We start from the raw sequence: 27,527 nt of genomic DNA on the forward strand, positions 1-27,527 counted from the left end.
ATATCGGTGGGGACGCCTCCTGCTGCTGATTCCTTTTCCACTCGGATGATTATTATATTATACATTATTATATTATTATTATACAAGCAGGCAAGTGCGCGATATACCGGCCACTTATGTATGACCCGTGCACGCTACGACAAGGAGACTAAGGCCCCGTCCGGACGGAAGCAAAGCCAGCTTGGTTCCTCAAACAAATCTCGTACGCGCAGAAGCATTTCAAGACTTGCGGGTGTCCAAAAGAAGACGCTGAGGACGCTTAACGGCTGTAATGTAGATGCCAAGTCTGGAGTGGCGCTCAGGGTTGTTAATGGTTTTGGAATTTTTCATTTTAGTTGGTTTTTATTTCGTTTTGAGTTTTAAATTGAGTTAGTTTTAATTAGCTTTCAAGGTGGTTCTGTTAGTTTTTATTCGTTTTAGTTATTTCATAAATGCTTAGTTTTAGTTTCAGTGTTAGTTTTTTGTTAAAAAAAAAAGAAAGAAAGTGTATTACTTGTGCGCAATATTTTAAAAAAACACCATGGGAGTATGTCATCTGAAGGGGCTTTTCTATTGGCTGCTGCTAGATGACGTCACTTTTGTGTGACACACTTTTAAAGTTTAAAGTGATTTCCAAAGTGATCGAGCAAATCCGTAGCGCTTCGTGGCCTGGTAGGTTTGCTCTTCTTTTGGGCTTCCAATCCCCGGATTGTAACAACCTTCGGGAGTCGATAAAAACCCTTTCCGCTCTTTTTCGCTTGGCTTCTATTACAGCCCACGATTCCACACGAGTTGGGCATCAGACACGTTCTTCTGCTCGCTGCTAATGCTAGCTGCTAGTGCTCGCTGGACCCTCCCCAGTCCCTACCAATATGGCAACCGGCAGTGCATTCTGGGTAACCCGGAAAAGGTGACATTTGTTTTGTCCGCGGCCTTTTCACGTTATTTTCTCTTTAAGTTTGTACAAACTAGTTTAAGAGCAGGCTACATGTGCATTCAGCTCGATTGCTGAGATAATTGGCAAATCCGTTGATTAACAGTTTCAATTATTCAATGAAACAAAACATACTATTCGTTCCGGTTGACCATTTTTACGGCAAGGTTACTTCAGGATAACCTCCACTTTTTTAATTCTGGTGTAGCAATAGCAGCAACACAATTTGTATGATGTGGAGATTTTTTTTTTTAATGCCGCATTGTTAAATCAACGCCCAGCCAACAGTCCCATATTTTTGTGTTTTTGTTTTTTTGCGGCCACATTACAAGCAACAGCAAACATAACAGCACTTTTAGTTTATTTTACACATTCGACTAAGAATTGTCGGTCACTAGATGGCAGGAATTGCGTAAAAGCAGCAAATAGCAATGAAAAGCACACAATAGCTCACCTGCAGCGGCCTCAATTAATTGCGTCTTCTTCACACAGGAGGAACAGCGAGCCACTTAACGCGCCATGACGAGCGGGAAATGACGTCACATGCCAGTGGGCCGAAATGTCTTACATTAAATAGTTCTTTTACCTTGTTTACAAAAACGTCTTCGCTGGTGTTTGAAAAAGAGTCTGAGTTGGAACATAACTGTTTTAATGGAACTATTTACAAAAAGCAAACAAATAGTGATAACTGCTGCAACAATCAAACAGGTACATCAACATGTGACGTCACTACTGAAGAAAGAAGAACAGTGATTGGCTGAGGCAAAAAAGCAAAATGGACTTCTCTTTTTTTTTTAACTTTTCGTTTTGCATAGTCATCGAGTTGACGGACCGGAGGAACCAATGTGAGATGGAACAATGAGAGCCTGAACGACCTGAGCCCTGCCACCAAAGTGTTAGTAGCGCCTCCTCGGACAAGTGCGGCCGTGGGGGAACAAGGGCGCCGGGGGGCGCGGTTAGGGCTGGGGGGACAGTAGGAATGGTTCACAAGTCAAAAGACACAACGTTACGTTGGAACACGCGACATAACCTGTCAGGAATGGAAAACGAAAGCAACCAAAGTCAACAAGTGCTTTGCTCCTTGGGGGAGGGGGCGGGGCATCCTAAATGTACCTGTTTATTTTGATGGGTGGGGCTGGGAGGGGCAGACTTTTTTTTGTCCTTTTTTTTTTTCACTCCACTAAAATGTACTCGGGAATGACAGACAGACAAACAAACTAAAGGATAGAAAAACACCCTTTGGCCATATTGGAGGAGTCGCTACATCGTGCGCTACGAGTGTACACGCCACGTATCAAAACATCGCTAAGCACCCCCGCCCACCCCACGTACATGTTTAGCCTACTACACAAATCAGACTTGTTGTAACATGTTGCGTCTATCGGCGTCAGATTCACTAAAAACTGTGAAAGGATTAGACTGATGTTTGAATATCAAACAACAGGAAGCGCACAAGTCCGCTCACGGCCGCTTGAGGCCGGCGGCGGTGGCGGCGGCGGCGGCGGCAGCAGCAGCGTCGCCGTCGTCGTCATCATCATCATCGTCGTAGCAACAAGGCGGCTCGCCTTCATCAGAGTCGTGGCGGCCGAAGACGCGGCATCCCGACAGGCTTCGCATCCTGGGCCTCGCGCGCTCGCTGTCCGCCTCGGGCTCTGGCGCCGGGTCTTCGGCTAGCGGGAAGTTGCGCCGCTCCCACGGCGCCACCGTCTGGAAAAGAGCGCACGTGACTGGTGAGGAAGCGACGGGGATGCGGACGAGCGCCAGCGCAAGACTGATGAGCGCACCCACCGACTGTCCCGTGTGAGGCACGACGGAGCGCGCGCAGGTGCAACAATCGAGAGGTCGACAACTCAGAGATTAGGAAACGACCACAACGGTGAGTCAACTCAAATGTGTTGACATTTGTGCCCTTTCTCTTAGAATTACGATTATTTTTCAACCTAACGATTCCTCGTCAATTAGTAAAAACAATCATTGAGAAAAGCACGCTGGCGAGCGAGTGGCAAAGCACGACGACGAGACGGCGGGCGCTCGTACCCTCTCCTCGAAGGCGAAGTCGGGCGTGGAGCATCGGGTGTCCTCGCTGGACACGAGGCGGTGCGAGTCGCGCGAGCAGGGCGTGTCGGGGCTGGGGGGGCTGATGGGCGAGGGCAGGTGTCCGTAGTCATGCAGCGCGGGGTAGTGGCTGGGCTCGGGGGACGCCGGCTGGGGGGTCGGGGGGTTGGTGCCGCACAACAGCGGCGTGGTGCGCCCGTCCACCGACTTGTACGACCTGACGGAGACAAAAGCGGTCAGTCTGGGAGCGAGCTGCGGCTCACCTGCGGACGGCGGGCGCGGCGCTGAGGTGACCTGCTGCCCCTCCGCTTGGCCGGCGCCAACGCCATCCAGGTCCAGCGGGAACGCTCCTGGTCCTCGTACGGCTGGTGCAGCTGGATGAAGGCCGCGTCCGACAAGTCCTCCACCTACAAACAAAGTCGGCCGTCAGCCTCCAACGGACACGTCCAAACTTCCGCTCATTTGCTTTCCGAGACATTTTCAATCATTTCACGCCAACGTCGTCCACTCGCTCTTTTCATCGCTTCCGTGCGGTTAGACAAGAAAGTTGGCAACAAAGGCTATGTTCACACTGCAGCCAATTGCAACCCAAATGCCGCCTGTTTGGGCCTGGGTCACTTTCATAAGTGGTCCTCGATGGAATAGCCATCCAAATCCGCGACCTCGACCAGTCGACGCCATCAAAAGTCCAATATGCGCTCGGCTTGGGAATACTGGGAAGACGTACGTAGGGAGGTCAATCGGCAAAGCGCTTTGGAGTAACAGGTGCGACTTTATATTTAAATCCGACTTGAAACGTGAAGCATCAAGTTGACATTTGTGGTGATGTTGGTCATTTCGCCACGCAGACGCTTCATTTGTTTCACGCGGCAAGAACAGGAAATCATCGTTAGCAGCCGTCCACGAAATGAGGAGATGGAAAAGGCTCGCCTCATTTCAACAAAATCTGATTTCGACCTCGTCTGCAAATATGAGAAAAAGAGGAGCCACGACGACAGGATTTTAAAGTCTGTGGCCCCGACGTGATTTGCTTGCGAGTGACGTGGTTCCTTCTTCGACCGTTTCGCCATCAAAATGGATTTGACCAAAAGCTGCCGTGTGAATGTAAAGCGGGGAAACAACGAGCACGTTGCCGCCGCCCGTTTTTGCTCGCGGGAAGAGGCGGACTCACCTCACGCTCGTCCTCTCCCTGCGTGGTCGGCTGCGACAGGATGTCCACGGCTCGCCAGCTGCACCAACAAGTCAGCCGGGTTTAGACGGCGCTGGCTCGCTCCGTTTGGACGGCGCTGGCTCGCTTTCAACTTACCTGGGCGTGAGGATCTCCTTGTACTGCAGCTTCTCCACCCGCGTGGTGGCGGCCACGGACATGGGAATGACGATGTTGTTGATGTCGAAGGAGCTTTCGCCACGCCTCCTCTTGACGGGCTGCAGCTGGAGCGCGCACACGCGCACGCACACGCACACGCACAAGTCAGCATGTTGGAAACATCCGCAACTCAAATTCTTTTGCGCTGATTGGAGTCGGGTTGGGACTGAACGGACGCTGCGTTGGCAATCATTCACTCAAATTGCTACAATTAGCAAGAAGATGACAAAACGAGGGCGGTGTCGCCTGATTTCAATATTTCGAATTATTCAAGAAAAATCTCCATGTGTGCATCACAATCAAACCCATGTCTTTGGTCACAATTATTTGTGAGAAATGGAGGTTGAGGGATGACGGCCTTTCGATAAATGGCGCCGTAGAAAATCGGGTGCCTTGACAAAAGGTGGATGGTTTGTGTGGCGGCGGCCATCTTACAGGCGTGCCGGCGAGGCCCAGCGATGCGGCGTTTTCCGAAGATGCAGACAGCTGTCGCGCGACGGGGCTGTGGACGGCCGACAGCGATGGACAAGCAGCTGCACCGGCGCCGCCAGAGTCCACCAAGAATTTGGGAGAGGCTGCAGGATGGGGAGACGGACACACACACACACAATTTGCAAGCTCTCCTTGCCCACACGCGAGGCATCACCTTAACGGCTCCCTTTCATTCACCTACATCAGGCAAAAGGACAAAAAAAACGTGGCGTACTCTTCAGCCAACGTCATCACAGTCCGAGTGGTGCCAAATTCCAGCAATTAATTGACAACTATTGCCAATCAATTCAATGTTGTGAAGCCTCGTTGAACTTGAAACGCTTTCAATTGTGCTAACTTTTAAGAACCCATCAACCCCGGAGCGCTCCAGCTCTTCTCCGGAAAGTAACGAGTGGAAATTGTTCAGAAATTTGTTACAATGAGTGTGTTGAAAATGTCGACGGCAAATAATTGCCGCGTGATCCCCCGAGGTTATTCCAAGCAACTGCGCTCCGGTGCTCAAGTTAAATACACCCGCAGATGCGACAGTTAAAAAAAATAGAAATAAATATTGACGGTTTATAATAATAAACTTGGGTTTGTGGGAACACCGCAGGTTTAATATTAATAAATAAATAATTGTATATTATAATAATAATAATAAATATTAAGATTTTATCTCTTTCTATTCTGTTGTTTTTTTCTTACTGTAAACTGCAGCTGGACGGAGTCCAGGAAAAAGTTCCCCACGGGGAAAATAAAAGTATATCGTATCGTATTTAAGCTCTAAAATGATGTTTTTATTTGCTTCAGGAGCTGAGAATGATTTTTCATATTGTCGAATTTCCAGGACATTTTAGAGGCATGTTTTGCTCGGCGCTTGAGGCCTTAATGGGGTCAAATAATGAGCGTCAGGATGGAGCAAACTTTCAATCTGGTACCTTCCTCCCCCCGAAAAGCTTGAGCAGAACCATCCGCAACAAAGAGGCGGCAGGTGACTCACCGTCGCTGCGGTCCAACGAGGGCTCTCGTAATCTCTTGCGACTGAAGTTCTTGTCGTAGGATCCGGCAGGCGCCGAAATGCCGTGCAGTCGCTCCGTCTTGCAGGCGGCGGCGGCGGCCTCCAGCGTCCTCGACTTGTCCGCTCGACTCTTGCAGTGGCCCAGCCCTGCAAGGACCAACGGGTCAGTCCACACGGGATTGCTGCTTTCCTCGTGCGGACGTGATTTCATCTGCTTGCGAGTGCAAAGCGCATCTCAGCGGATTTGCACCAACAACAAGCTGGCGGCTGGCTTGAGGTTCAAATGCATGCAGCGCATCGACATTTCTGAAGGGCCTCAAGGAAGACGCATCTTATGACAAAAAGGGACGTTACCCGGAAAGGACAGCAATTCATATTTCCTTTGGAAATTCATTTCACTTCTATTATTGCTGTGGAAGTTGATGTTGGCGGAAAAACAAAACTGCAATCGGTGTCATCGTTTTGACATTTTTTGCTTTCTAGGAGGTCAAAAGACTGCACTTGAATATGAAGGCCCAGCCCGAATATGACACGTGCGTGCGTGCGTGCGTGCGTGCCACTCACTGACTGCCATGAGCGAGCTGGCGAACTTGTGCTTCTCTTTGGATGACGACAGCTTGTGTTTGAGCGAGAACTTCTTGACTGGTTTGGTCCTCTCGAGCGATTTGCCGCTCCAGCAGCTCTTCATGGCCTGCTGCACGCGAAGGCCCACACACACATCTGCATACACACACACACACACACACACACACACACACACACACACACACACACACACACACACACACACACACACACACACACACACACACACACACACACACACACACACACACACACACACACACACACACACACACACACACACACACACACACACACACACACACACACACACACACACACACACACACACACACACACACACACACACACACACACACACACACACACACACACACAACCTCTTGTCAATAACAGAGAGCAAAGCGGCTTTGCTCACCCGAACCTGAGAAGAAGGCAGCATCCATCATTCTCTCCTCTCTGACAACTGACAAACTCTGGGATTACCTGCAGAGGTCTTAACCAGGCCGCTCTGATTTTGCTATCATCATCATCATCATCATCATCATTTCTAAAATGTGTTCCCACGGTCACAATATGTTCTATGCAGACGGAAGCGTTATTTTCCATTTGCCAAAGTCATTGCACATAGTTGACATGTATTGTGGTCGTGTGCAGGACGTTTGTTGGCATGACGACGTGAAGCGTTTTGCCTGGCACAACGCAACGTGACCTTGGCGTATAATGCTTGAAGATGGCCAAAGGTCAATTTCAATCAAAGCAAAAGCAGTTGAGACGGACCGTCTGGGAAGGACAGGATGGGGTGAACGCCGAGATCCAGTCTGGACAGGCGCTCCAGGACGGGCAACTGGAACTGGGCGTCCTCTCTGGGGACGGCTCGGCCGCCGCACATCACACAGCTGGGGTTGACCCGGCACACGCAGCCGCCGCCGCCGCCACCGCTTCGAGACGCCTGCGTGGAAGACGGCACGTGCGCGGCAAGACGCAAATGCCAAGACCAAACGTTAACATGACAACATTTCAAAGTTTGTTGCTGCCTTCAGATACGACTTGAATTTGTCCCGTAACACAAAACGTTTGCATCACACACACGACAACTACTTGTACTGTAATTGACTGCGGAAGATGCTCCAACATTACTTATTTCTTTTATTAAGGTAAATGCTAGTTTTAGATGCCGTGCTTTTGTGTCCATGTGAATTTAGAGGAGGATAATTAACACAAAAAGAAAAAAAGACACGGACAAAGGAGAAGACAAGAAGAAGGTGAATTCAATTCAAATGTAGCGGCGGTGACGTTATTGTCTTTGTGAGACATTTTGTTGAAGCTTCATTTTGTCTTTTCTTTAGTATGCTTTCTTTGGTGATAGATGAACTTATCACTTGAGGGATCCAAGGTTGCTAACCTGAGAAAGGTGCTGCAACATCAGTCATATTTGGTTGAGGATCAAGAATATAGTCATGTGAGCCATTTTCTTTTGACGCGTTTTTCCACCAATTCTGTTCAAATAGGCACTGCTGCTAAAACCTCAACTATTCCCGTTAAACGTTAGCATGCCAAATGCATTTTCATTGTTAGCATAAAGCTTTTTCATGAGGCAACGCTATATTGTTGAAATACACAAGGCAGCATTTGTTTGCGTTATCTTTTGATCAATTAAGAAAGCAACAGCTGCCAAGTTGGAAAACGCCACGTTGGCCCGATGAGCTCTGCAGTCCGGCGGCGCCGCCGTTACCTTTCCAGTCAGGTTGGCCACCGTGCTGGGCTGGATGAGCCTCCGCCGCCTCCAGCCAATCAGAGGCCGCGTACGTGCCGCCACGCAGGTGCCGTCTGCCGTCTGCTGGTGCTTGCCGTCCACGCTCTCGCCCACTCTGCCACAACCACATTTCCATCTCCGTCATCGTCATCGTCATCATCGTCATCATCATCATCATCATCACTACCTGCTGAGGACGCCGTTGACCGGCTGTCCGTTTTGAGCTTTCCACGGTTCGCCAGTTCCGATGTGCTCCACACGCTCCGAAGACGCATCCTGCAGCAACAAGGAGAAGAGTTTGCGGCCCAAAATTCGGATCAAATTATGGGTGAAAATGTTTTCAACTCTAACCCTAACCCAGAGTTTCAAAAATGATTAATTGCCCAAAAAGGTTAATTATATACTCATTAGACAAAAGCTAAATGTATCAAATAAATAAATAGCAAAGTCACAATGAAATGTTAGCTCTGAAAACAGCAAAAAAAAACTGTCAACTGCTATTTGAAATGAACACGCTGCCCACTTGGGCCTCCATAACAATAATGATGATGATAATGGAAATGGCAATACTACCTGAGAGTTAGCAGGCTCCATCTTGACTTCTTGCGGGCCGGCCCCTCCCAGCTCCACGGAGCCCTGCAGGGCGGGGGGCAGCATGCGACACTCAAAAAGGTGTTCAGGAGGACGCGACAACGCAATGCAACCTTCACAGGTGAGCCTTATTGGACCTCAATATTTCAATGTCCAACTGTTGAATGTTTCTCGACCTTTCACAACAAGAAGCTGAGCAGCAAAATCCACAACAGGTATTTGATCAAAAATGGCCGCCTGACAAATGTTGATGGGCAACTTTCACGTGTTCCCTGAGAAGTACAAAAAAAAAACAAAACAAAAAAAAAAGCAAGCGTTTGTTTGAATTAAACAGCCAACGCGCCGGTGAGTGTCCGCCTCGCTTCTCGCTGGCTTTTCATCGTGTGAGTTTGCACCTGTCGGTGGCAGCAGCTCCGGGGTCGTTACGCACACCGGATGGGGGGGGGGGGGGGTCGTTCTTTGAAGAGGGTCGGGAAAAAGACGGTACTGCCGTACAGGTGAGCCACTCTTTTTCCTGCAGCGCCTTCCCTTTGTCCAACGCTTGCACTTTTCCACCGTTATCCCGCCGGCCGTGCTTAATACTTGAGCTAATGTTAGCACTGTTGCTATCCACCGTTTTAACACGGAAACACTAAACGCTATCTGCGGGTGGCTGCTGACCTGCACAAGACGCAGTGTGTGGATTTGCAGTCTGTTCCCGAAGCCGACGAGCTGGTGCCAACAAATGTATGCATGTATTGATTGATTGATTTTTAAACTTCAAAAGTCAACGACATTGACTATAAAGTGCAACGGCACCGCCAGAAAATGCTCAACCCTCGTTTGGTGTTTAATGTTATTTATCTATTTTAGAATAATATTATAAATTCATCATAATAAATGCAATGATAGTAAAAATTGGCATCATTTTTTTTTCACCGTTTCGGTTTTCAACCAAGCATTTTTCAGTTACGGTTTTCGGTTTTAGCCAAAAATGTTCATTTCGGTGCATCCCTATTAAAAATTTGGGAGTCATTGGTCCTTTCCCACTACAACCTTTGTTTGCTATTCAGCTCCTCGGTGGGGAACCGTGAAAGGTTCAACAGGCGGACATAAACGTGTACGGGTGAATTTCATGTTGATTGCCTCTGACCTTGCTGGCGCGGATCTGCCGGAAGATGTCGGTCTGCTGCCGGATGCGGTACTCCAAGTCGGAGATGTGAGCCTGCAGCCAGTTCCAGTGACTGATGATGGCCGCCCTCTCCAGCGTGTAGCGACTCTCCGCACGCTTCCATCTGGCATGCACAAGACGTCACAGCCTCGTTCGGACCCCCCGCAATATGACATGCAAAGATGCTAGCTAGCTTAATGCTAACACTTTCAAGCCTCAATTTCTCTGCATGACCTTTTTTTTTTATTTTAACTCTTTGAAATTTAACAGACTTAACATTATTTTTTTCCTCTCCACCTACCAGCAAGTGTCTTCAAGTTCCCTACTAAGAGTTAAGGCGTCAATTTGGTCAAATTCCAGCTTGATTGGCTTCTTATCCCAAGTTTACAAGTTTGAAAATGTCTGACTGTGTGAAAATGTTCAGCCCCCCCCTGCCCCCTTCCCGCTATGCGACATGAATGGCGTGCGCAGGCCGACTGAGTGGGTCGGGCATGCCGACAGGGTGTGGGCAGGAAAGAACTGCGGTAGTCATTACATAAAAAGGAGGCGGGGAGGGGGGTGGAGTTACATAACAAGTGTTGAGGAACTTCCAAGTCAGTCCAGATGTTTCCAACAAGCGCCACACAAACATGCGGGCCCTCACGTGACATCACTCCACTTTCATTTAGTTGCTTTTGTTTTCCCAGCATTGCCACCGACTACGAGACCCGAAGCAGGCCACACCGTCACTAAACACACAAGAAAGATCCTTTTTTGTGCCCATGAAATGTGGCCTTTGTGGCACGAGGGTGACAACATGTCCGTCGCAAGGGGCTGCTGCTTTAAGTGGAGCTTAGATATTTTAACGTGATTGTTTATGTGCAGCTAATATTATATTTTTACATTGTTTTTTTTTAAACCTGCTGCTTTATTTATGTCTCTTCAATTTGCACCCTGGGCACAAATAAAGTTGTTTGAAATTGAAAGCATTCCAAACAGGACCTTTTGCCCGCTTCAGCATTGTCAACTACACAGACCAGGATCCTTTTGAACCGCCGAGTGGAGCGTGACCCGGAAGTGGACTTTCAACTCCCATCCCTGTGCATGCGTATGCGGTTTTCCCGACTGGATAATCCTGCTCCCTTTAATTACGGGACTGGGAAGGTACAGGATGATAAAAAAAATAAAGAGTCAAGGTAAAGTTGACTCCCTTGTCCCATGGGAATGCGGCAGGATTCCCAAGAAAATGTAAAGAGGAAGACGTTCAAGATGGCGGACACGGCAAAGCCACAGACATAAATTTGGCAGATAACGCAGAGGTTGTTTTTAATCACATATATACCGTCCATTTTATTTGATCTTTTTATCTAACCAAACACTCTTATTTACATCAAATGCACAATTTCCGGCATTAAGCATGATATATTTTATAAATCAATCAGATGATTTAAATATCGGAATCAGAAATACAGGAAATAAGGACCTGCTTTTGAATAAAGGGTTGGAATTTTTTTTTAATCTAACTGTTGGGGAAAAAAAGAATGACTTCTTCAAGTAATTGATTGATTGATGTGGGCAAGCTTTTCAACTTGTGCAAGTTCATGTGGCAAACGACGCGCAGCTTCCCGTTTGGCTTCAAAATGAGGACTGTAAATAAATAAATGCGATCACGTGCTCTTGCATCCTTGGTGCGCTTGCTGCAGTAAAAGCAGCGTGAACTTCCTGCTAAATTGTGCTCCCGGCACCCGCTGGGCTTACGCGGACATTTCTGACTTGCTTCCTGCTTTCAGTTGCACTCGCGCACATTTGCGCTGCTGATAAACAACTATGGCGCTTTTCCGTTACGTTCCCACCCACACTGAAGCCCCCGCAACCCCCACCCTGGAGCCTAATCACCAATAGCAGTACTATTTATGCTTACCGTCTTCCCGTGCTATATTGCGGATCTAAGAAATTCTTTTGGACAGTTTCTTGAGAATTTTGCGCCTGCAGTGCTGTGGCATGTTGCGCCACAACATGGCGGGCGGGCATTTCAACGTTGTGCCACAACATGGCGGGCGGGCGGTCGGTCATCTTATCCCACCGTCAGCCTGTCTACGGCGTTTGACACGTTAACGTTATGATTCGGTCTGCCGGTTTGAATAGAAAATGTCTCTTGATTATTGTGAGGGCCACTTGTAGAATAAGGTACGTTTTGTTTTTGAATCTAAAATGAAAATCCTCTCAAATGTGAGATCACAATCAACAAGTACAAGAAGATTGATTGAAATGAAAACAGGTTTTGGTTCAAGCCAGCGGCTGATTTGTCATGAAATGAGCCCATCGCAGACTCCATTCCTCGTGACGTCAGTCATGTTTCAGTTATGGGGATTGAAAAATGGTACCAAAGTCACAACTTGGCTCGTATTTGCAACACTAGCAAGGAATCTTTCCATTTGTGCGTCGTAATAACTTCAACTTTTGCAAGCACGTCGCCGTGTGAAAAGCAGATCGAAAAGCCGATTTCTGCGTGTTGCTGGCGAGTGTGTAAAGTCCGCCGCTCCCCGCGACGAATGGGCCGGCCGCGCTACTCACAATTTGACATGGCGCTGCTCCACGTCCACCCTGGAGAGCTCCGCCTCCTCCAGGTCCGAGTCGCCGCCGGAACTGCTCTCCGTCACGTCCGAGTCGAAGGCTTTCTCTGCCGAGCGCAGGTTGGCCGAGCCGCTCAGGTACAACCTTTCCAGTTCCAACGGCACCGAGCCGCTCTTCAGGAAGCGGCCCAGGCTGTCTCTATTCCCCGTCGAGTGGCGTCCCGTCCTCCACGCCGCCGAGGAGGCGGCGGCGGCGTGGTCCTTGCGGCCGCCGGCCAGCAGGCGGCTGACGGCCGAGTCCAAGAAGCCGCCCAGCTGCTGCTGAACGTGGCGCTCCACCTGCTTGGCCTGGACCACCTGCAAGCGTTTGCGCAGCCGGCGCAGGCGGCCTTCGATCTCCGCCTGCCGGCTGCCATTGAGACGCGCGCGCTCCCCCACTTGAGCATCCGGCGGCGTGTCCGAAGGGTAAGCGCGGGACGGGGAGCCGCGCCGGCTGCAGCCCGGCCTCTCCCGGTCCGACTGCGTGTCCGAATTCACTCCTTCGCCGGGGTTGTGGTTGTCGTGGGAAAAGGGCGACGGCGCCGACGGTTGCGCATTTTGACAAACTCCCGGGGAATGCTTGCGGTTAACGGTTCCTTTGACGGCAACGTGAGCCGTCCGTCCGTCCGCGTTGGCCGGAGACTTATCCCCGTTGACCGCCGCCATCACACAGCCGGGCACGCCGGCCAGCTTCTTGGCCAGGCCGTTGACGGGCGCGGCGGGCTGGCTGCCGCCGTTGGCGTTGCCGCTCATCAGGCTTTTGAGCTGCCCTCCGGAAAGTTCGATGGCGTGCCGCTTCCTCAGCAGGAAGTCTCCGCCGTTGAGCAGCGAGCCGGGCAGGATTCTGTGACTTTTCAAGACCGACTGTTTGATGAGGACCCCTTGCAGCGTGATGGACTCTTTGGCGGAGGGCACGGGGGTCACATCGGAGCAAAGGTAGGACGCCACCAGGGGCTGGAGCTTGCCCAGGGATTCCCCTTGGGGGGGCGGCTGCTGCTGCTGCTCGTCGAGGGGACAGGCGTCTTCGGGGGCCACCTTACACTTGGGGGGGCCGCCGCCGTGGATGAGGATGTTGCTGGCGTTGCCGTGGTTGTCGGCGCTGGCCGGAGACAAACTTGAAGACGGGGCAGCCAGTTTGAAGCGGATGTGGTGAGCTTCGGCTGGGGCGTCGGTGAGAGCGGGCGCCATCGCAGCCATGCAGTGCAGAGGGACGGGCACGGCGGCCTACTCCACACCCGCCGCTTACTGCCCCCCCGGAGGACAGCCTGGGGACGAGAAAGGACACACTCCGTTAATACAGGACCACCTTAGTTTAGCTGGGGTCGCCAGGGACCTTAACACGCAACTGGGATTCATATCACACCGATGGCAAAAGAATGAAAGGGCAGAATTGTTTGAACACAAAGACGCTGCCATGTTGGGTCAAAACACGCATGTCCAAAGTGGCGTCAAAGCGCAAGTAGCGCCTTCCCCGTTCATGCGGCACGCCACTGAGCAGTGTCAGCTGACAGATTTTGTGGGAACGTTTGATTTGGATGGAAACGTTGCAGCGGTCATCTTAAGAGGAAATTGTGACAATTGTCGACTGTGTAATTATTTAAAGAAATGGCGCCGCGGCTGAATATTTATTTACTATTTGATTTTCTTGGCAAACAAAACAAAACGGAATTAGTGAACACGTCACATTCTCCCAAGAATAGGGATGAGCGAGTATCAAAACCAGGTATGGGGGCAATACTTATTTCAAGGTTAAATTGCCATTCATTTCACACAATTTAAAGGGAAAGTGTGAAATTGGGATATATAGGTCTTTCTTTAAAAGTATCCTTTTTTTTTTTATAGGTACAAGTCATATTTAGTATCGGTGCCTACTCAAAAGTGGAGTACTCGTACTGGTCCGGGTCTAGGAAAAAAAGTGGTTTGTTTGCCCTGCGTCGGCACTGGCTCCGTGCGTGGTTTCGTCACCGCTGCATACCACGCCCCCAAACACGATGTCGCTCGCCGATCGGAACATCAACGAGCTCCGTACAAGATGCATTTTCGGGAGTTTGTGAACTCACAAATTGCGGCAGAATTCAGCTTCAGGTTACCGTAACATTCCGACCATTCAGAAAGATGCGTCGGGAAGGCTTGGCTTTGCCTTGACCCGGAAAACCTTCTTCACCACGTCTTCAAAAATGTCTTCCGGCTTCAAAGCAAAGCGAGTTTGCGGGGAAACATATTTCGGCCCCATTTTGTTTCCTGGCTTATGTTCATCACGCAATTGAAGATCAGATCAAGGCTTGCTTTTCGGTTTTTCATACGTGAATTTGGTCCAGAACTGTAGATTTGTGGTTCTGTTATTTTGACAAATGCTGAATAAATAGAAGGTGTTGAAAATGGTTTGCTCTCCTTGATGATGCAACGTGAAAGGCTCAACAAACATGTCGTTTGTCTGGTTACCTGAAAAGTGATTCTTTTGGACAAGCAAGGTTTTTTTTCCCAGCTGCACAATTTTTCTTTTTTAAATTGATTTTGATCTTATTTAAGGTCTGAATGTGGAGACGGGATTTGGCCGACGCTACAAGGCCGCCGGTCACCCCCAAAATCTGTAAATGCTCAACTTGTTGTCTTTTACAGAATGCTATGTTCCCAAAATAATTAAGATGGATCAACTGTGTAATTGCTTGATTGATTTGAGAGTCAAACATTATAAAGAGGCCCTCGCATCCTTTGTTTTTTTCCCATTCTGGACATGGGTCTCAGAGGAAGAAAGCCTGGCCAGCCCAGATCTCGTGGGCTCATGTCAAAAGGTTTTGCTTAATGTAATATTGATCTAAAATATGGGGATAAAAATGTGTCTGTGTTCCGTCTGCCTTCTTGAAAGCCTGAACATGTTTAGAGAATTAGCACTGATGCTAAAAACACTTGAGGCGACGCATCCTGTTGGATCAAGCTTTCTGTCGTCTATCAAATAAACAAAAGAGGAATTATCCGGAAAGAAATGCCTCACTATGTTGTTCATTTTAAATGTCTGGTACAACTACAGGTCCATCTGTTTGGACAAATATACTGACGGTAACAAGAAGAGGTCAAAAGAGTTGAACTGAAGACAACATTTTCCAGAAATGTTTTCTTGCTAATAGCAAAAAATAAAAAGAATAATAAATATCATTAAAGTGATAAACAATGCTTTTAGGCATTCCATCTTTTGGTTTTTGCCGCTTAGTAACATGACAGACGTTTAGTAGTAGCAGGCATTGAAACGAACAAGAAATTGGAGAAAACAAGGAGGTTTTCCATGACTTGTGTATATTCTAACGTGGTCTGGAAACAGATGTAGGAAAGATGAACTCGAGATCACGGTACAGGGAGGGGAAAATGACACAGGAAGTTTGCTGGACACAAGTACAAAACAAAAGCAGGTTGAAGGACTGGTTTGAACTTCTCGACCCAAGTGGTCTCCTGAACGACTTGAGAAAGCATCCAGTGGAAGCAGAAGGAAGGAGCAAGCCAGGCCGGGCTCCACGCGTCTTGCTAAGTAGGTGGATTTGGGCCCTGTGACGTCACGGCGTCTGCTCCACATTGTGTCAAAGGAGTTGTTGCATGCACATGAAAGGTGCGCGACGTGACCAACAACATCCACCATCACGTACGTTCACATGAATGGCCTCACTTGTTTTAACTGCAGCCGCCAGCCGCTACGCCATGTTGGGACTTCCCGGGCGGGCATATTATGTAATCTGCCTTCCCGCACACAAACACAAACCAAACGTTGCATTCGTGGCCGACAAACATGCGAAAGTCTGGCTGCCGTTTACACAACGTGGGCACGCACGTTGGCGCCAGTCGCCAACAACAAGAAGGAATGTCACCAAGGCTGCTAACGTTAGCTCGGCTAACTGCTGATGCAACAAACGCGACGAGACCCCCCCACCCCAAAACGACCGCAAGCATCGTTGCGTCGATACTCTCTCGAGTCTCGAGCACAAAATACGTCCCGCGAGCCGCCCGCCAACGGCGCCGAGGGCGAGCAGGAAGGCACGCCTCATTACGCAAGGGCGATGTTTAGCCGATTCGTCCCGGAGCGACGTTGAACGTGCGGCCCGCGCGGCGAGCCACTTGTCCGCCCGCCCGCCTGCCTGCCTGCCCGCCTCTCCGCGGAGAAGCGCCGACGGGTTGGGAGGCGCCGCCGCCGGGGCGCAGCAAGAAGACGAAGCTAGCTGCGGCTAACAAAGAAAAAGGAGGAACCTACCACGTGACGAGCTCGCACTATCCGAGGGAATTCTTCGCCCAACAATTCCCTGCACTCCGGTCGGGGGGGTTCTGTGGGAGGAGGGACGGGGGGGAACAAGGGCAAGGAGGAAAAAAACGGCGGCTGGAATCGACCCCTAGGCCATCAATTTGCCCCAAAATGCAACCGGGGGCCCGCCTGACGGGGGCCACTCGGCGGCTTCGTTCCGGATCGAGGCAATGGACGAATCAACGATCTCCACCTCGCTCGCTTGCTCGCCTTCCGTCCCCAATTCACACGCACAAGGCCGTCGAACGAGTCCTCCCGGTCCGAAAGGCGGTCAAGTGGAGAGCATGTCCGGGCGAGCCTCGGCAAAATTCCCGATTTGCGACGGGCCCAAGGCGCTCCGGGCGGCCGTCGGACGCTCGCCTTTTTCTTCGCTTTTAGGGAGAGACGCTGAGAAAATGGCGGCTAGCTGCTCGCTCGGCTTTGAGCTGACAAACACACGAGCGCCGCACTGCGCGTGCGCACAAAGCGCTGCCAGGAGGCGGCAAGGCGGCCCCGGCAGTACTTTGGCTCGCCGCCAGGGGCAAACGCACCAAACATCAACAACAACCGACGACATAAAAGCTTCAAACGTCACTTTTGCTTCTTTTGCACAACAAACACTTTCTTTCTCTACTTGAATACATTTTCCACGTTTCCCTACTTGAGTGTTTCATTTTTTGGAAAGCTTTTATATTCCTTTCCACAAAAGCACTTGTATTCTCTTTGTATATGTTCGAGTCCTTTTAGGAAAGCTTTTGACTTTTGCTCCATTTTTTTTCTCAAAACAAAAGCAAAACTTTTGGTGGAGTTACTCGAGTACATTTCAAATAACTTTAATGGAGTCTTTCTTTTTCTGTAAGCGTTTGACTTTGCCTCCCTTCAGTGAAAAACAGCCGTGTACTTTCCACACCTTTGTTTTTGTTTTTTCCCCCCCAACCACCGCGGATAACATGACGTGATTAGAGAGAGGGACGACATCATCCGCGGTTGAGATCTGGATTATGGCTTGATTGACATTGAAAGATATAATAACATTTTTAATACCTAAATTTATATACCAACTATTGTTACACATATGAACATTTTAATTTTCCATATTAACCTTTGAATTAGAAATCTTGTGTCTCAGCAGGGCACATGATGTTGACCTCGTATGCTCTAACCTTAAGCTTGAACGACGTTGTTTTGTCTAAAAAGTTCCTTCTCCGCACTTCTTTGCCAAAACACATTTGGCTCTCACAGTCTGCCTAGACACTGATTGGGCCAGAAATTCGTTGTTTTAAATACACGCACATCTCACCAATGAAAACAGAATTCGTTTTGAAATAATACACATACACATACATTATTGTCTCTATCAGTTATGTCCAGTTCGGGTTGTTTTGCGAGATATTGTTTTGGGGAAGTCAGACCCTTCAACTATGTCCCAGTTTATGCACCAAATTTGCCCCTGAACGTTTGTTTACATTAGACTTCGTCTTGCCACCTCCTTTGGAAAAGTACTGGCCGAAATAATCAGAGGGGCGGATTTTAAGAAACTATATATAGCGTCTGCAACCCGGAAGAGGGGACACATTCTGACGCTCAGAAATTCCACGTTCTTAAGTGATGTACCTGAGTGTTGAATGTTCCAAGAGATCTCTTGTTTGATTAAAAATCATTTTTGCAAAGAATGTATTTTTCTTACAACAACTCACCCTCATATTTGAACACGCAAGGAGGACAAAATACCTCCTAATCTTTCAATTGGCGACCACCGACGTTTCGACAGTTTCCAGCGGGGCGTTCAGGGACGGGCAGAATTCTACGGCCACATAATAATTAAGGTAAGTGGACAAATGAATCCACGTTTTAGGAATTCTGTCTGTTTCAGGGCGCGGCGGCTGGTAAATTCGTCGTGTAAAATTATTTTGAGGCTGGAGTCTGTGTAAGAAAAATAGTGATGAATTTTGAAATCGTTTGCTTGGACGTGAAAGTCCCAGATTTCGGATTTTACCACGGTGTTTGAACTATACACGTGGTGACGTGGTAGTGTATGCGGAAATGCGCAGATGATATGCGATCTTTTTGGAGTTATAAAGATTAATAACGATCGCTTGTAAGTCAGTCTGGGAAACATTTTGTCTTTACAATTTGGTTTTTACAGACGATAGATACGTAGATAATTGATTTGAAGTCTATGTATATGAGATAAGAGATATATGAAGTTGAGAGTAAGTCAGTCTGGGAAACATTTTGTCTTTACAAATTTGTTTTTACAGACGATAGATACGTAGATAATTGATTTGAAGTCTGTGTATATGAGAGTAAGTCAGCTGGAGAAGCATTATTCTTTTACCAGCGTTAGATGTGTGGGCATTGGTTTTACGTCCATACATATTTAAGTTGAGAGAAGTCGGCTCAAAAAGCATCTTTGTCTTGATCCCTGCCTGATGCGCGGGAGAGACAAACACTTTGTTTTTATGAGTAATAGATTCTTGGGTAATTAGATACAAAGATCCTTGAATAAGTGTTGCCGATTAAAGCTGCGGGAGGATCGACTGCTTCATTTTCTAGGGACAAAGGACTCAACTTATAGGAAGTCAGATTGACATAAAACGGATTTAGTACGCCGTTTTAAGATTAATCGATAGGTCTATGAATAATTGGATATTGACATTTTTAGACAAGATATAAGAGATAAGATGTATTGACTCAACTCGTGGAAGTCGGGCTGACTAAAGCATATTTGATACGACGCTTTAGATCAAGCCAATAGGTCTATTGAATATTCGTGATTAAAATTCAAAGACAAAGAAACTGTTGAAGCTGGGGTAGCGCAGTTGACATCCGGATATTTATGTGTTGATATGTCGTACAAAACGACATGTCTTGTCTGTCCGTTGTGTGTATGCCGTCTGATCGGTGAAGAAACTCTAACGTTACGGTAAAATCTTAAAGGGACCGCGACGAGAACAGTTGATTAATTCTGTTATAAGTGAGACGTCACTTCATTTAAATATTAATACAACTGAACTATGATAATCTACAATATAATATAATACAAATCAATAAGCTATAAAATACCTGAGTTAATAATTAAGACGAAACATGGACACTCTATTTGAACTCAAAACACAGTGGTTTGACCCGAATGGGATTCCGTTGAGTTTAGATGGGATGACGCTGGATAAACAAATTGGGAACGCATGCGCTGTGGCTATAGGGATTTTACCTACAAAGGCTAAACGAGAAACAAAAAAAGAACTTTGCGACTGGATGCAAGACGGCTGTAGAAAAGGTTATTTTCCGTCATTACAATCTGCAGTGTGTCTAATCTCTTTGATGAAGAACGTTGAACTTGCATGTGTGAAAAAACGTCACGAACTAGATGAGCTGGTGCAACACACATCTGTAATTTCTTCGAGTGGAAGAAAAGCCAGAAATGATCGAAAGCTTGTTGACAAAATAATGAATAATGCTAGAATACTAGCTTTAGGTATTTTTGTGAAGTTATAACCATTTATATAACTAAATAATGATATAAGACTAAATGATTTGACCTGATATGACTTCCGCTAGTCGGAATTAAAGCTTCCGGATTAATCATACCGTTTAAATAATGACTTAAAATGTAATTAATATTGAACGACGGGACTTGATTATATTGTGAAAAAGGTTAGTTTATTCTAATAAGATATGGCATTTGTTCGATGGTTTTAATGACGGCAATTTAACTTTGAATGTGCGTACACGGCGACCGCCCGTTAATAATGTTATGAGTGTATGTAATTTTATATAGAGGAGAGTCCCGGACGTATCTTTAAGAAAAGTGTATTGAAAAAATGATGAATACTGAAATGTTGCTTTGCAAATAAAATAACTGTATAATACAAATTTATGTAATAAAACAAATTAAGCCGTTTAATAAGCGCTAAACGGGATAAATTAATTAGACGGTAAAATTACTAATAAAACTTCTAACGCTAAAACCCGCAATTGTCTGCGTTAAATAATTGAACGACATTATATAAATTGTTGCCGTAACTGATTTTATAAGCCCCTTACATAAATTTCTTAAGCACTAATGTTGAATACTTAAACTGGCTTCAAGAGTGCAAATACGTCATATTTAAAAATTATGTTTGCTATAAAACGAACGAATATTAATACACAAATAACATAGAGAGGTATAGTTTTAAGATATTATAAAATTTAGATGCATGTCTTATGCTTGTAGAGCATGGGTGGCTTTGACTGATTGTAGTTGCTATGACTCATTCCCTTTCTCGGGTTAAAAAATGCCAACAGCCATCAATCTTTGTAATGAGGTCAAATAAAATGTTTTTATAAAAGGTAATGTTAATTGTGTGATTGTTTTAGATTAAATAGTTTAGTCTCTACTCTTATTTTAATAATAATAATAATAATAACTAAAAACAAATAACTTGGATGGCAATTAATGTGGAATAATTCTTATATAGATGATTGTTTTTTCCCTTATGATTTTGTTTGTGCGCGAGAACATTGTTTAATAAATTTTAAATATCTTTTCAGAATCAGGAGACACACCCATTAAGGACAATTGGGGTCGCACCAAAGTGCCATGTTCCGGTCCTGGGGATGAAGTAATGTGTTAATTATAATTTAAAAGGAGTTTTTTATTTATTTTTTTCTCCGACGTTTATAAATAGAAAGTAATTTTAATCTCTCCTGAATATATTTAACCTTTGAATTCGACATTTGAAGTCTCATTACAAACAGACTGGGGAAGCTATCTGGAAGAAACACATTTTTGACATAATTTGAGGTGCTATGTAATTAAAATCATTCCTGCTTTGACGTTTGACCAAAGGCTGACTTTACGGGCTGCGGCCTCCATTGAGAAAACATTAATTGAAAACTACACACTTATTAATTAACTATATTTGTAAATTGTTAGAGTATATCTGTCCTATTTTATCCTAAGTATTATTTATGAAGGTATGCAAAACATATTAAATTAAATATTGTAAACCATAACAAATATTGACATATAATTAGCAATTATTTAAAATTGTAAACTTTCATTGTTTTAATTATTATTTTTTATTATTTTTATTTTTATTTAATTTTTTTAATAAAGGAAGTTTTTGGTTTTAATATTTACTGACATGTTATAACCTAAATACTGTTGGGGCAGATTTTAATGTTTTCAGTCGAGTGAGGATTATTGGTCAAGGGTCATTATTTCGGAACAAAGTCAACTGGCGGGACACAGACCTCTTTAAAAACCCCCACCCACAAAGAAACTGCAACTGCCACCACCATCAGAGGGGCGTGATGCAGCCATCATCACAAAACATCCTGCCAATACCTGATGGAGAGGGGAGGTTCCTGGCGCCACCTGTTGCAACAATGACTGTGCCATCATATACAAATGTGATAAAAGAAAAACTGCTCCACTGCCCAATGCACACAATGCTCCGCACGAACTGTCCTATGAAAAACTGCTCCATATGCTCTGCACAAGCGTCCTTAAAGCATTCCTGCGTCCAGAACTGTCCACTACGATGGTGACTCAACCCCACAAACAATGCTTTCCTTGAATTAGTGATACCGGGCCATATGATGTGATACTGACTGTTTACACTGCACTCTATTTTTGACAGATATAAGGTGATAACATCTACAGTAAAACATTTCGTAAATATAATGAACTGATTGACAACACTATATACACACAGATTTATTACATTTTAAAAACGTTTGATGTCTATTTTGATTTGATCTGATTTGTTTATCTCTGTCTATTTTGAAACAGTCAGCTTTTTGGACAAACATCAAACAGGGGGACTAGTAAGCTTAATGGTAATATTAAAACTAAGGGCAACTTTATGTATTGATAATATTTGATTTTTTGTTAAATTTATTGGTTAAGCTACAATATTTTAAAGTACAAAAGATAATATTGGTAAATTTAAAGTTTCAGAAATTGAAAACAGCTAATATGAATATAGATAAGATATAATTTATTTGAACCTTAATTATTATATTTTATTTTTTAAAACTTGGTCTTTTGATATTTTCCCAAATTCTCTTTTCAAATTTAAACACTGGCTTGGGATGCATTGTTGAATTTACTGGTTAAATATAAACTTTTTCCCCTCTTTTTAAAATAAATACACAAGCTAAATTTAGGTACTGCAAAACTTTATATATTAGTCTGAAAAATTCTCTAAAGCGATCTTTTTCAGAAGGGGGAATTATTAGTTGGTCTGGGTATGTCATTGCGAAATAAAAAATAAATATAAAATTAAAAGTTAGTCTTAATATGATAATTAGAGATAGTCCGTGAGAACGAATTTTATAGGAGGACCTTGGGGAATTTTTTGGACCATGGAGAAGGAGTAAGTTTCGGCAGAGACGACAAATTAAGGTGAATATGTTCCATTTCTATTTTTATTAATCCCTGGGGCCCTGGGGGAAGTTGTTATTTTTTGATTTTATTATTGAGGCGAAAGTTGCATTTGTTTAATGGCCGGAAGCACATTTGACATGCTATATCTATAACAATAAGTATTATAATAACATATTTTAATAATCACATTCTGTAAACAAAATTGGCCTTGTCAGATTTGAACTGGCTAAAAAAGATCTTTATTTTCCTTGCAATCAATGTGCTTAGGTCATTAAAAAACCAGCCAAAGGCTGGATCATAATTGAATGTCACAACATACAGAATTTTTTCCACAGGACGGGCCTGCAGAACTTTACTAAAAATTTACTAACCCCTAACTAATAACACTACCAAAATGCTCTCTCTCAGAAGAAGGGATGTGAATAAAATGTTTATTAGTGACTAATAAAAATGTCCTGCACTCAGACCTGAGGTGATGGAGGGGTCAATCAGTCCAATGACGCCGACACCTGGTTCGTTCAACATCCGGCCTTCAGACCTGCCGGGTCCACTTCCTACTCAACCATTACCTTCAGAGAGACCACTGCTCGAGCCACCTGACCAACTGCTCGAGCCACCAGGGGGAGTCAACAGAGAAACCAGTCGACTGCTGCTTCCAGTGTCAGCTAACGAGCTGAGCATTACCCAATGGAAATAGGAGTAATGTGTCCCTTTTCCCCGGCGTTGCAAAAAAAAAAAAAAAAAAAAAAGATGAGCCACACTTTCAGGAAACAAACCCCAATTCGATGAATTCCTACATCTCTGGCAGTAGATGTGGGCTAAAGGATTCATCCATCCATTCCCCTGACCGCTTGTCCTCACAATGATTGTGGGGGTGCTGAAGCCGATCCCAACTGGCTTCGGGCAGGAGACAAGGTGCAACCTGGACAGGTTGCCAGCCAAACGCAGAGCTGAAGGACTCTGTTTGAAAAAAACAACAAAACGCAAGCAACAAAACCTCCCTAGCCCAAACGACGACAAGTCTTCAATCGCGTCCCGAATTGCACATACACAATGACACTCCTTTTAATCCTTAACTGCCATGCCAATTTCCTGAAATCCCCTGCTACAATTTTTTGACATAATCATAACCCACTGTCTTTATATGTGATATGCTTATTTTGCTGAAAAACCGAAAAAACACAAAAAACTGAAAAAACAAAATATCTTCTGATGAATCACACTGTTTGACATATGACGGGCGTCCTCTCTTGTTAAAAGGGTGTTTTTCTTCTTCCTGTGTTGCACCTGCTATTATGATGATGAAGATCCCGTGGGAATCCTTTGGTAAAAATGTTTAAATATTTAGTTGTTGGGCTTAGTTAGTGTTTACGTAAGCCCAAAGGGCGGACTGAAAGATATAATAACATTTTTAATACCTAAATTTATATACCAACTATTGTTACACATATGAACATTTTAATTTTCCATATTAACCTTTGAATTAGAAATCTTGTGTCTCAGCAGGGCACATGATGTTGACCTCGTATGCTCTAACCTTAAGCTTGAACGACGTTGTTTTGTCTAAAAAGTTCCTTCTCCGCACTTCTTTGCCAAAACACATTTGGCTCTCACAGTCTGCCTAGACACTGATTGGGCCAGAAATTCGTTGTTTTAAATACACGCACATCTCACCAATGAAAACAGAATTCGTTTTGAAATAATACACATACACATACATTATTGTCTCTATCAGTTATGTCCAGTTCGGGTTGTTTTGCGAGATATTGTTTTGGGGAAGTCAGACCCTTCAACTATGTCCCAGTTTATGCACCAAATTTGCCCCTGAACGTTTGTTTACATTAGACTTCGTCTTGCCACCTCCTTTGGAAAAGTACTGGCCGAAATAATCAGAGGGGCGGATTTTAAGAAACTATATATAGCGTCTGCAACCCGGAAGAGGGGACACATTCTGACGCTCAGAAATTCCACGTTCTTAAGTGATGTACCTGAGTGTTGAATGTTCCAAGAGATCTCTTGTTTGATTAAAAATCATTTTTGCAAAGAATGTATTTTTCTTACAACAACTCACCCTCATATTTGAACACGCAAGGAGGACAAAATACCTCCTAATCTTTCAACATCAAGGAGGGAGCATGAGCAACCGTTGGGCGAAGCAAGATATTCCCCATCCGTGGCATTATCTCGGAGAAATGTTTGTCATATCCAAGAATGATTGGCGGTGAATACATCGTGCCCAGCTTGTGGCGGTGAAAAAGACATTCTCTATCTAGTCGGGAAAACACATAACGTCTATGGTGTCCATTTTTTCCAGTTGACAATATTATGGAACACATTGTTTTGATAGCATATCACCACCTCAAATGTCGTGACAGAGCCCCCCCCCCCCCACACACACAACAAAATGGTGTACCTTCAAGTCCATGCTCGTCGCCTGGCAATCGTTGGTAAAGTATTCAGAAGAGGACAACCGTGTGGCACCTGGAGGACAGGAAGTCAATGTTAATTGATATGCAATCAAGAACTGGACAGCTGTTGTAACATACTTTCCATCCATCTTCTATCGCGCTCGTTGACCTTCCTGGGTTGCGACCGGTCCTGATCCTATCTAACAATTTGGACTGGTCGCCAGCCAATGTCATGGCACACGAACGCCACACAGGAGTGCATGATCCGAGACTCGAACCCAGACCCTCCCGCCTGCGAGCCATCCGTACTCCCACCAGTCATTCATGCTGCTGGTCATCGCTAACGCAGTGAAGAAAGTTGTCCGCGATCCTTCATGTCAACGTTGAGTGGTGACAAGTTGCGATCGGGACTTTTTTTTTTCCTGGCTGACGCGCATGATTGGCCGCTGCCAGATGTTTTTTGTTTTGTTTTGGGGTCAAATTTGATTTCTGTTGAAAGAGTTTAGCAGCTGGAGCTAATGCTAATCACGTAGCCCGAGCGAGAGCAGGCTAAGCTAAGCTAAACTAAGCCTCGGCGACTTCTAGATGACTTCAGATTGAAAAGTGAGCGAAATGTGTGCTCCGTCCGGACAGTTAAAGTTGACCGCAAATCGCTCTTGGGTCGTGACAAGTGTCGCGTTTGTCCACTTCCAGCAAATAAGCAAGCAAAATTGTTACTGACCTGCTGCTTGTCCTGTTACTAAGCGTTTACGAGCACCTAACAACCCCCTGCGCTCCTATTGGTCACTGGCAACATTTCAAAGCTTCCTATTGGCTCGCGGGGCTGTCAATCTGTTCAAATCTCCCGTACAGCGGAAATACGGACGAAAGTTGACAGCAGCAAACTTAATATAAGACTAAAACAACAAAACGCCAAATGTTTTCTGTCAAAATGTGTAGATGGCGGTTTTAAGCGGACCGTAAGAAGAATTATGAATGCGCTGTATATGAATGAGCCAGCTACTTTCGTCTCACCAATTTGAGCGCGATGTGTTGAGCTTTTGTTTGTCACTTGACTGTTCCAGGAGACAAATTCCCATTTGTTTTTCGGGCCTGTTGCTTTTGTTACGTGTCAGAACGAAGACAACACAGAACCGAATCAAGCTGTCTTGACGGGAGTGCATGCACATCGACAACTTGCATACCTCCATGATGTGGCATTGTTTTCCCAGCAAACCAAAAAGTTCCCACTGAGTAGCTGTGATGCATAAATCGCTCACCTGCGAAATGTGACAATGTTGTTCCAGGAAATGCAGCACCCAGCAGCTTCTTCTCGTCCGCATCTTCATCCCAGTGCAAATCGGAAAAGAAGATCGAGCAAAAGTAGCGCAGACTTTGGGAAGGAAGATGTTCATACAACTGCGGGAAGGCACGGTGCGGGTGGTGGTATGCAAGGTGAGCAGGCAGCAACTCGAGCTGGCTCTCGACAATCAGGTTTTTGGAGATCAACACGCAGCAGTTCATTTGTCTGCATTGGCAAAATAATGCAGCTCAGCAATTCTCCAGCTTTTTAACCTTGAAAAAACGACAACAGCAGCTCTGCGGGCAACACCTTAATAAGCAAGATAAAAACAATACACGAGTCGGCCAAGTGTTCATCGGAAACCAGGGAGAGGCAATGATTCACATCCAATGTCGCATTTCCAGGCAGGCAGTAAGTTTGTTAACATGGATGAGAAAGACTCACATGACACAAATAATGAAATGTAAACATGCTCATCATTTCACAATGTCAAATCAAAATACTGAACATGTAAAATGGGGATTTTGTGCAGTCCCAGTCAAGCAGTAGTCGCGATAAGGTGCCACTAGATGGCGCGCGTGCACAAGAATGAAAAGCAGCACCGAGCTGACCTCAAGATGACGCCTTCACTTTTCTGTCAACATGTCAGCAGGGCGACACGAGCTCGAAACAGGACTTGATCTGGTTTGGATCCTGAT

The 27,527-nt window shown here is 45.6% G+C and overlaps 1 protein-coding gene and 2 long non-coding RNA genes across 6 annotated transcripts; 2 read left to right on the forward strand and 1 right to left on the reverse strand.

The window, feature by feature from the left end:
* The first annotated feature begins 527 nt into the window (after positions 1-527).
* Positions 528-1,513, forward strand: LOC144038509 (uncharacterized). Its single transcript, XR_013289237.1, has 3 exons — positions 528-651; positions 754-889; positions 1,406-1,513. It is a non-coding gene; the product is annotated as an uncharacterized LOC144038509 (long non-coding RNA).
* Positions 1,514-1,545: 32 nt separating this feature from the next.
* kansl1a (KAT8 regulatory NSL complex subunit 1a) lies at positions 1,546-26,298 on the reverse strand. 3 transcript variants are annotated; one of them, XM_077551054.1, is made up of 16 exons: positions 26,269-26,298; positions 25,553-25,620; positions 12,462-13,764; positions 9,891-10,032; positions 8,741-8,803; positions 8,355-8,443; positions 8,147-8,282; positions 7,192-7,363; positions 6,391-6,546; positions 5,809-5,973; positions 4,770-4,909; positions 4,275-4,399; positions 4,140-4,197; positions 3,263-3,375; positions 2,951-3,185; positions 1,546-2,620 (listed from the first exon to the last, which is right to left on the reverse strand). In XM_077551054.1, the coding sequence occupies exons 3-16, from the start codon at positions 13,694-13,696 to the stop codon at positions 2,375-2,377; spliced, it is 3,075 nt and encodes a 1,024-aa protein (XP_077407180.1). In that variant the 5' UTR covers positions 13,697-13,764; positions 25,553-25,620; positions 26,269-26,298; the 3' UTR covers positions 1,546-2,374. The 3 variants fall into 3 exon arrangements, with proteins under 3 accessions (XP_077407180.1, XP_077407179.1, XP_077407178.1); XM_077551053.1 differs by having other exon boundaries at positions 25,686-26,294; XM_077551052.1 differs by lacking the exons at positions 25,553-25,620; positions 26,269-26,298 and adding an exon at positions 16,734-17,258.
* LOC144038508 (uncharacterized) lies at positions 17,781-25,186 on the forward strand. 2 transcript variants are annotated; one of them, XR_013289236.1, is made up of 2 exons: positions 17,781-18,586; positions 21,297-25,186. It is a non-coding gene; the product is annotated as an uncharacterized LOC144038508 (long non-coding RNA). The 2 variants fall into 2 exon arrangements; XR_013289235.1 differs by lacking the exon at positions 17,781-18,586 and adding an exon at positions 18,593-20,040.
* Positions 26,299-27,527: the final 1,229 nt, after the last annotated feature.

Source organism: Vanacampus margaritifer, chromosome 18 (genome assembly GCF_051991255.1).
Source record: "Vanacampus margaritifer isolate UIUO_Vmar chromosome 18, RoL_Vmar_1.0, whole genome shotgun sequence".
NCBI lineage: Eukaryota > Metazoa > Chordata > Actinopteri > Syngnathiformes > Syngnathidae > Vanacampus > Vanacampus margaritifer.